This window comes from Mytilus galloprovincialis, chromosome 9 (genome assembly GCF_965363235.1).
Source record: "Mytilus galloprovincialis chromosome 9, xbMytGall1.hap1.1, whole genome shotgun sequence".
NCBI lineage: Eukaryota > Metazoa > Mollusca > Bivalvia > Mytilida > Mytilidae > Mytilus > Mytilus galloprovincialis.
In genome coordinates, this window is record NC_134846.1 from 68,375,237 (window position 1) to 68,385,552 (window position 10,316).

At 32.2% G+C, this 10,316-nt stretch overlaps 1 protein-coding gene across 1 annotated transcript; it reads left to right on the plus strand.

Annotated features, from left to right (window-relative positions):
* The first annotated feature begins 1,017 nt into the window (after window positions 1–1,017).
* Window positions 1,018–6,648, plus strand: LOC143045749 (uncharacterized). The gene is made up of 3 exons (XM_076218470.1): window positions 1,018–1,327; window positions 2,078–2,198; window positions 4,239–6,648. The coding sequence occupies exons 1-3, from the start codon at window positions 1,271–1,273 to the stop codon at window positions 5,504–5,506; spliced, it is 1,446 nt and encodes a 481-aa protein (XP_076074585.1). The 5' UTR covers window positions 1,018–1,270; the 3' UTR covers window positions 5,507–6,648.
* The last annotated feature ends 3,668 nt before the right edge of the window (window positions 6,649–10,316 follow it).

A 10,316-nucleotide genomic window follows, 5' to 3' on the forward strand; every position in this document is an offset into this window, starting at 1 on the left:
ATTTGAAAATGCCTGTACCAAGTCAGGAATATGACAGTTCTTGTCCATTCGTTTTTTATGTGTTTTGTCATATGATTTTGCCATGTGATTATTGACTTTCCGATTAGATTTTCCTCTGAGTTCAGTATTTTTGTGATTTTACTTCTTGTTAACACTTGTGACATAACTGAATTCGACTTTTCATTGTATTTTACTTGCAATATGCTGAAGTTTCTCATTGACAACTTTTTTTTTAATATGGAGATATGTCTTATTTTTTTATATTTTTTTTTATAGTGATTAGGATTATATTACAATGACTGCTGTACCCCAATAGTTGACGGGTTTTTTTTTTGTTTGTTTTCCCTAAGCATTGTTGTCAATATAATGAGATTATAGGAAGCTATAAAAACCGGATTAATTCACAATTTTCCTACATATAGAAATGTTTGTACCAAACCATGTATATGACAGTTGTTTTCCATTCGTTAGATGTGTTTAATCTTTTGATTTTGCCATTTGATTAAGGACTTTCCATTTTAAATGCTTTTCTTGTTGTTAGTCTTTTCGTCCATTTTCCTCCTGGCCATGTTATTAACCGTTCTTTTATACTATTTGAGTGCCCCCATATTTGTACCTTCTCTTATTTCTGTACATTTTCTTTTATACTTTCCGTGTGATATTCTTTGGAAAAGATACGATCATGCAAAATAAAATATATATTGAAATCGACGTACTTGTTTTCACAATGAATAATATCATGGTATTTCAATTGGAATAACAAACAAATGATTTGCTCGCTTAAGGAAACGTGACTTTATTAGTTGGAAAATGAAGTCTCAAAAAGCGAAACATTAGCATGATTAGGTCCAAAAAAATAAATACATGATAAACACAAATAAGAAAATTATTGTCGATAGTGTATAAAAATAGAGATATTAACTGAAAATAATGTCAAACAGGAAAAACCCAAATTTGCTTCCTGGTACGTTATACGTTATACTTACCTCTCCTTTTGAGTGGTAATGCAAATAAGTGATGACAATAAAGTCCGGATTAGAAATATTCTATGACAAAAGCTATTGATAAAGAATAACAATCAAATGCAACCGTATGAAAGTATTTATAACACATATTAAATTCATTGTTCCAATCAAATGTAAAAAAATAAGTGTCAAAATGCATGAAGTTTCTGGAGCGTGAAATTATTGAAAAATCAATGTATTTAGATATCTATTTGTTGGGAAAATTTGGGGAATCCAAATACCTATTTTTAGAAGTCACTTAAAATATGGAAGGTACGCCATCAACAAATATTGCGGATTCACCAATTGCTACTATTTTACAGGTACATTTACATTATTTCATCTGTGATAAACTCAAGTTAAATAGGAAAATGATTTTTTTAACAAAGTTTATTGATATAATAGTTGCCAATCATATATGATCATAATATTGTATGTATAATTTTACAATGTTCTTTATATTTATGTAATAATTCATCCAACCAGAATGGACTCATTCCATTATTTTCCCAGGTTTAATAAAGTCTTTTTTTTTATAGACTTCACCTTTTAGATTTACCTTGGAGTTAGTGATTTTTGTTAACCCTCAGATACGATAATCTACGATTTCGACATAGTCCGAGATCATCATGCACGCTCAGTTACGTTAATCAAACATAAACAAGTGAATTAAAAATCTTTCACACGGCTCAGAATAGATATGTTCGAAAATGCCTATCTTTCTTCAAATCACTAAGTCTGATTCAACAATTTATATATTTCAGATATAGCGGTAACTGTTTTTTTTCCATATAAATCATAATTCTTCCTAGATCAGTGGACTAACGCAAGATACACGAAAGGAGAGAGAGAGAGAGATTAAAATCGGCCGACTGTTACTAAATTCTGAAAGCTAGCTGGAAGCTCTTTCTTATGTGTTTTATTTTTCTAATGTTTTTAGAAGACTTTGCTTTTCAGGAAAAAAAAATAGGTATAAAACTCACAAGGACGTTTAATCATGACTGTGTGGGGTTGTTATCTTGTTGACGTCTTTGATTTATATAATCCTCTATTATTTTTAACTTTTTTTTTAGAAAATAGGAAAACTGCAAACTGAAAATGAAGATCAATTTTTGCATTTAAAATATAGCATTGACGTTTTACATCAACAAATAGCAAGAATGAAAACAGCTTCATCAATGGAGCAAAGACGACGTAAGTTAATTGAAACACTAAGATATCCAGATAGGGACGCATCGTATAGTTAATCATGTTATCAATTAAAAAATATTGATTTTTACAGAGGATGACCTTGAGGTCACTCCGATGTATTGTTATCGCTTAAATTTCCGTCATGCATAAATTAGTCAAATTAGTTTTGGGTTTTCAACACCAGTGAAAAAAGTGCATTTTCATACCTGCGATTTCTGTTCTCCGGTTGTACGATGTTTCAACAAAATATGGAATCATTTCAGTTGTTGATTTAGTGGTGAAAATTTGACTGAATTTTACCTTAATAAATACGGTTTTACATGTTTAATTGGTGTTTAAGAAAGAGGTCAATTGCTCTTGTTCATTCATAAAATTATCGTTCATTCATAAATTTATCGTAAAATAAAAATCACTACACAGATTATACGTGTAATGACTACCTGTAATCTAAAAATAGCGGTCTCACTAATGACAAGAAGAATTTTAGCGACAAGAAGCGTCAAGAACGGACAATAAGAATAAATTTAGCGACAAGAAGACTATTTAGCGACATGAAAACTTCTCGTATCCCATAAGGATGACACATCAAATGAACAATTATGTGTGGGACTTAGTTTTAAGAAATGATGTCAAAGTAACACTATGAAAATATTTTTAGTAAGCTGAAATATATATTTATTTTTTATATGTTTATGTCTTGTAAGATATTTCAACATTAGCGTCTCGAACGGTGAAATGTTTTAACTGAATGGTTAATTTAAATTAATTATGAAAATTGTTAAAATTAAATCAATAAAAGTAATTATTGCCCAGTTACAAACACTACCAGGGGATAATCCATAAAAAAAACTTTAAAAAAAACTTTAGCCTGGTAAACTTGTTGTCTCCTTGTGAAATCTAAAACATATCAAAAATGATTTCCTGCTTAAGTCTTTTATTGATATAAAGTCAAACCCTTCTTGCTTTTCACTAGACAACCATGTCCTGTCAGGTTTAATTCTTATATATGTAGATGAAAAATAAATGTCCCCAAATCATTAACATGGCAGCAATTGCTTTTACAGCCTTTAAGGTTTCGATTTCTTTTACAGAAGAGTGTCCACCATGTACTTGCACTGCACTATAATAATAGTAGTATAGAATGAACATATACAAATAGATGAAAATTATATATACATGCAATCGTAATATTATCAATATATATAACAACAAACCAGTGTATTCTCTATGACTATTATTATATAAGTATAATAGTCCAAGGTATACTGATTTCTTGCACTACAATATAATAGTTATTACGGTGAGGTTGAATTTCCTGTCATTTATTCATCATCCAAGCACGAACTTGTATCAGAAAAAAATATCTTTGTAAATTAACCCCAGTTTCATGTATAGAGATTTGATCTGTTTCTGTTACATGAGCTTTTGACCATCCACAAGAACCTGTGGTCATCCGATGTTCAGTACTTAAGTACTTTGATTAATAGTCTGTGTTATTACTGCTGCTGTCGAATACCAATGCAACCCTCCTTGTTGTCAATATTGGAAACTTGCATGATGAATATTGGTTCCCAATGGTTCTCAATTACTAACTTTATTTGGCTTTTTAAAAACAAATATTCGAGCGTCACTAATGAGTCTTTTGATGACGAAAAACGAGGGTCTGGCGCAAATATAAAATTGTAATCCTGATATCTATGAAAAGTGTATTTACACATTTTTATGTAAATCCAATCATTGTTCTAAAACTAAGCTAAACACTCCCAAATTTGACCGTAGGTATTTTCCATATGTATTTCCATTTTATAATGAGTTATGCAAATTTGTTATTTTCGTTATCTATGTTTGAAAACAACTCACCAAAGATATAAATAAACATCAAAAGTCGTTAATTTCTCTATCTCTAGCACTTGCGTGTGTTTTATGAAAAAACATTTCTGCGGTATTTAAACCCCTTTGTGATACAATGTTTCCACTGTAGTTATATACTGAATGATTGTAGCTCGCCTTTAACAATTACCATATTGTGTCTTCATATTTTAGATTTTCAAGAAACATATAAAGGCAATCGCCATTCCAACCATGATAATTTTGCAATGCATAAAGAAGTTCTGCAGGATTGCCTGGAACAAATGGTTAAAGATATCGACCTTGAAAATACGGATCTTTTAGATGATCTGCAAGCAGCAGAATGTCTAACGAGTGACGAAGCTGTCGAAATCATACGCAAACCATCTAGACGAGATCAAGTCCGCAAACTTGTAATACATTTAGGAAGGAAAAGTAGTGAAAGATTTTCCGTATTTTTAGAAAATATTCAGAAAACATCGAACTATCCACATCTAGCAGAAAATTTAATGCAGTCATACAACAGAAGGAAGAATCGGGTGACTAATTTATCTTCTGTTCCAAAATGTCTTGTCTGCGTTTTGAAGCAAGACGTGTTTGTAAAGGATGTTATTGACAAACTATACAGTAATGGTTTAGTATCTATGGAAACATTTGAACTTGTTATAGATCAAGTTGAGCTTGATAATAAGATGAATTGGGAAATAATATTAACTCAGCTTAAGCGATCACGTGATCCTCGAAAGGCTAGACAGGTTTTGCAAGAAGCATTGTCAAAGAAATATGAACATATATCAGCACGAATAAATAAAACCCACTTTCCTGAAATTATGTGTCAATGCAGAAATATCAACAAGAAATTATTGTTTATTCCAGCAAGTCTAAATTCGGACACCACTGGAAGTCTTGGTGACGTGAGCACAACATCTGACTGTAAAATGTTTCCAAGTAGTACTCATCAAAACCAAACACGGGAGTCATTAAGTTCTGCAAAAAGTGATAACTCTACACAGATCGACTTTAGTAATATTCCAAGCACTGTAGCATGGCTTGAATCAATCCCTAATGATCAATTTACGGAGGTTAACAATGACATTTCAGATGTTGTGGATGAAATTGTAAATGAAAACCGGTCAATTTTCTCGATTGACATGGATTCCGTTAGTAAAACGGGAAATATAGAAATTGATTATGACTTGGAAAGTAAAAGTTCATCTGCCTTGGAAAATCATGAAAGGATAGATAAATGTACTGTCTATGGGAAAGATGATATATCTTCAACGGTTACACCTTTATCGTATGCAAGTGTGGTGTCGAAAAAGTCGTGCACATCAGAAACTGCATTTACAAAAAAGTCTTCTTGTGGTATATTCGATACTGCGACGAAAAAAGGTCAACCAAAACCTAATGTCACACCAAGAAGAAACAAAAACACATCAATAGGCAGACCAGCAGAAAGCTGAAGTGAGATAGGTACAATTTATTTGTCAAAGACCGACAAACCAAAGTCTGCTATTGTAACAACCAATCATCGTTCCAAAAAATCTATGTTCAGTAACAAAGATCCAGTCAAAGACCACGATTCTAATACAAAAATAAAGAGCACACGCATGTCAGGTTCGAATCAGTCAGATCATTGTTCAATTCTACAAAACGTGTTTTTCGAAGAACAGAGAAAAATACATGGGCAATGTTCAGTTGGAAATACTGAAAACATTTCAGATAATCGTTCCTGTACAGTCAAACAAAGCAAAAATCAATTGACTAAACCCGAAGATACATCAAAGGAAAATAGCCTCCGGCAGACTACAGTGTGTTCTACAGGGGACAGTAAACGGGGCCAAGGAAATAAGAAAAGAAGAAAAAAACGAAAATGATAATTCTTTTTTAAATCACCTGCAACATTTGAAAGTAGGCTCTCTACCTCCAACAAAAGAGCGTTAGATTATGAACTTCATTAGATCTTACCAACCACCTCATTTAGCTCTTAAGATGTAGAAAAATGTTTGCTGGTTAATATGCATATTTTTCTGTTAAACTCAGGTGGCAAATATTGTATTTATACTAGATAGACATGAATAAAATTAGATTTAGGAAACTGGTCAGCGCAACTGAACAATACAATAAACCAAAAAGAAATATTCGCTCAGTTATCACTATTTTAAAAAGTGCTTTTTTCTGTAAATTTAAAGAATTGTTACTATGTAACTGAAAACACATGCAACAAAAATTAGCTTAAAAGGGTTGGTTTTGTTAAGACTTTTTCACGAATATTTTGTAATATTACTCATAATATTTTACAACCTTTTTACACCCGGTTTTATTTTGTATTCATATTGATCTCGACCTTCTGTTGTCTCATCTTATTGTCATTTACACCACACTCCATCAATTACCATACTCGTCAAAAGTGTCGAGTTTTTGGTATTGTTTATTAAAACATACATATTCAATATCCTCTTTTCTGCAATGAAAAGGGAACTAAAATGGCAAATTAGAATAACTCAGGTGAATTGTATAACCTACTTCTCATGTTATGAATGAATTATATTAATTTAATATATGTTAGATGCATTTGTTAATAATAAAATCTATTTTAAATCAACCGGTTAGAATTAATTGTTAAGCTGGAATTTAGTCGTTCACTGAAAACCCTTATCGGCAATTGCGGGCGACTGATGCTTCGAAATGAATACTGCCTTCTTAACGCTGGTGATATGACATGCACAAGGTCATTAAGCCAATGTTGTACTTGTTTTGCTTCTTTTATACTGCAATCAGCTATTTTACTATACAGATAAAGCTATACGTATAAACGTTAGCTTTATACGTCAATGACCTCAACTCACCTATAAGCCCCGCCTACTTGCAACGTCACGACACAACCATGACAACGTGTAGTAACAATGGTCAAACTTTTATGAATTTAAACCTGTTATGTCTTCAAATTGGTAATTTATATACCATGTTTATCAAATGTTATTAATTAAATTCATTCTCCCTTTCTAATTCCTTAAATTGTCAATGCTTACCGCCTAGACTACGCTCATAGGGAAATACCCTAAAATGGTACCCCAAGGGGGAAATTCCAAACACTTTTTTTTGAATAATATTTGTTTCATATTTTTATTATTTTTTTAATTTTTTTTATCGATTTCAGTATAAAAACAATATACGTATAGTGTCTTGAAATATGAAATTTATTTGTATTCGGCACGAAACGGGAAAATGCTCGGTAGAACCTCGCATTTTCCCGTTTCTAAGCCTCATACAAATAAATTTCATATTTCAAGACACTATACGTATATTGTCTAATTAATGTCATGTATATTCAGTGAAGTAAATGATACATCAAACATTGACCTTTTCTTTTATTACATCCACGACAAAATGTTGGACATATTATTTAACCCCTGTCCGTTCCAAATTTGGAACAGGGGTTGACAGCTTTTTACGGTTTCAAGCTAAAACTTTAATATTCTGTAGGGTGTAAGTATATATACCAACAAATGACCAATGCAGTTGTACGCATATTGTCAAGATTTAGATTGTCTTTAAGCTTACCATTAATTACATGATCAGGTCTTATTTTCTCATTGTTTGATTGAAAACTACATGTACCGGCTCAAGTAGGATATACGGTACTATAGTTCCGGCTTTTTTGCCGTAAATTCCTACGCGTATGTATTCATGGGTAATAAAGGTAAAACTGTTTGAATGTTTCATTCTAGTAAAATTAATGAGTGAAAGACAGGTTGACAAGTCGACAGGTTGACAACTTTGAAAATGTTATCGTTGAAATAAGTGGTTGACAGGTTGACAAGTCGACAGGTTGACAATTTTAAAAATGTTATGGTTGAAATAAGTGGTTGACAGGTTGACAAGTCGACAGGTTGACAGGTTGACAAGTAGACAAGTCGACAGGTTGACATTGTTAAAAATGTTATCGTTCAAATAATTGGCTGACAGGTTGACAAGTCGACAGATTGACAATGTTAAAAATGTAAAAACAAATTATAGTTAACAGGTTGACAGGTCGACAAGTCGACAGGTCAATAGGTCGACAGGTTAATAAGACGTTGACCAATTGATAATAGCGTTATGTATAACTGGTAGGCAAATTGACAAATTGACAATGTACCTATACACTGTATAGGACTGTATCGGACCACAGATGAATTATCACGTTATGATTGGTTAAATTCCGTCACGTGGTGACCCCTTATGAGACCATATGGGGTTAGTAAGTTTCCTATGGGGTTCATTACGCGTTAATGATGGCGACGTCATCTATTAATGTTGTTGTGTTTCATTGTTAATTTTTCAACAAAACGCCGCAGAAAAAGTCCAGCGTCCGATAAATTCGTTATACGGTTAACTACTGACCCCATACGGATCCATAGAGGGTTAGTAAAATTCATAGGGGACTCGGACTCCGGCCTCACCCCCTATGGATTTTACTAACCCTCTATGGATCCGTATGGGGTCAGTAGCGAACCATCTATACTATTAAACGGGAAGACCTCATTTTTGGTGTCGCTTCTCTTCTTCCGAATTCCAAAACCCCAAGAAAAATTTAAAACGGAAAGTCCCTTATCAAATTATAAAATCAAAAGCTGAAACACATCAAACAAATGGATAGCAACTGTCAATTGACCTATAGTTGTTAATGTCTGTGACATTTTGGTCTCTTGTGGAAAGTTGTCTCCGGCAATCATACCACATCTGATTTGTTTATATTGATACAGGCATTTTCTTTTAAAGAAAAGATAGACTAAACCTGGTTTTATATCTAGCTAAACCTCTCACTTGCATGACGGTCGCATCAAACTCTCTAGTTAGTATCTTGTATATCTAATAATGAATATTTAAAATCTGATTAATTTGAATAGTTTATATCTGTGTTTTTGTTACCTAATAATTGCCGCCAGGTAGTAAATTATGTAGCTATTATATGAAGAGTGTATGTTTTTTTTTTCACGAAGTAAATAGATGGAAATATATCAATAACTTACTTTCACTTTATATAGTTTCTAACCATGTATAGCAAATGATAAGAACAATATTTTTTATATCTTTTTGTTGTGAAAACATTGTTTCTGTAATCTTAACCATTAAAATTATTACGTTCATAGTTATTATATTTTCGCATGTAATGTATATCTATAGTAATGCATCTCAATCATATGACTTCTTTCAGTAATAAAAGAGCGATATTGGTCGAACTCATGTATTATTCAGATAGATAAGTAAGAAAGTGTCTTTTTCATGGTTGGGGAGGGATGCGGGGTTATTTACTAACAAACAGTCTAATACATGCAAAAAACAAAAAAGATAGAACGGTTTACAAAATAATACACAGAAAACTAAAGACAGAGCAACCCCTACAAAAGCAAAGGGTGTGACAGGTATATACATCGGGTGGTTGTCGCTTTGACACATTCCCCATTTCCATTCTCAATTTTAGTAATACAGATAACAACACGCCACTTTTAGCTGTTGTACGATAATTCCAAATTGATGTTTTTTTATATTTAAAACCAGTTATAAAACATTGTATAAAACTGAAAAACGAGTGGATGAATTGATATTTGTTAATGTACATAATACATAATAATACATATTAAGACAATACCATATTAACTTGATAACTTCTTTGCAGTATAACGATAAGTTGTGTAGCATGTTTTACTGTTGCTTGTGTACAATACAAAAGGTAGAGAACATACTTCTTCCTTCTCGAAATAACTGAGTACTAACTTACTAGTATTTGATCTTAACACTTTATTTCCTGTCGTACGCGAGGAAATAGTTAATACTATTATTTTCAAGTCTTTGGTGTTGTCCGGCCGGAAATTGGACCCCACACACTCTTCTGTTACACGCTTTCAAAGGGCACCGAGTTGGTTATTTAATAGATAATTATGTAGAATACTGGGAGCTCGAAATTGTCTGTACACATAAAGACTGTAAACATTCAGCTAAGGTATATTAATATCGAGAAATATTCTAATAATTGATTGTTTTTAAGTATTATGAAAATATATTTCTCATATTTCTATTCAGATCTAGATCGCTTGTTTTCTGGTTTTTTACAATCCAAGATATTGGAAGACATCCGATCTACCTAACAGTTCAAATTCTTTTACGGTATCAAACTCATAGATCGAAATTAAACTGACAACGCCATGGCTAAAAAAGAAAAAAATCAAATCGACAAACAATAGTACACAACACAAAACATAGCAATACTAAATACTCAACAAACTCTCA

Bases quoted from the DNA above. Each gene is read 5' to 3' on its own strand.
- LOC143045749 (XM_076218470.1), top strand. From the start codon at position 1,271: ATGGAAGGTACGCCATCAACAAATATTGCGGATTCACCAATTGCTACT. The intron at 1,328-2,077 runs GTACATTTACAT...CTTTTTTTTTAG, and splicing joins CAATTGCTACTATTTTACAG to AAAATAGGAAAACTGCAAAC. The intron at 2,199-4,238 runs GTAAGTTAATTG...TTCATATTTTAG, and splicing joins ATCAATGGAGCAAAGACGAC to ATTTTCAAGAAACATATAAA.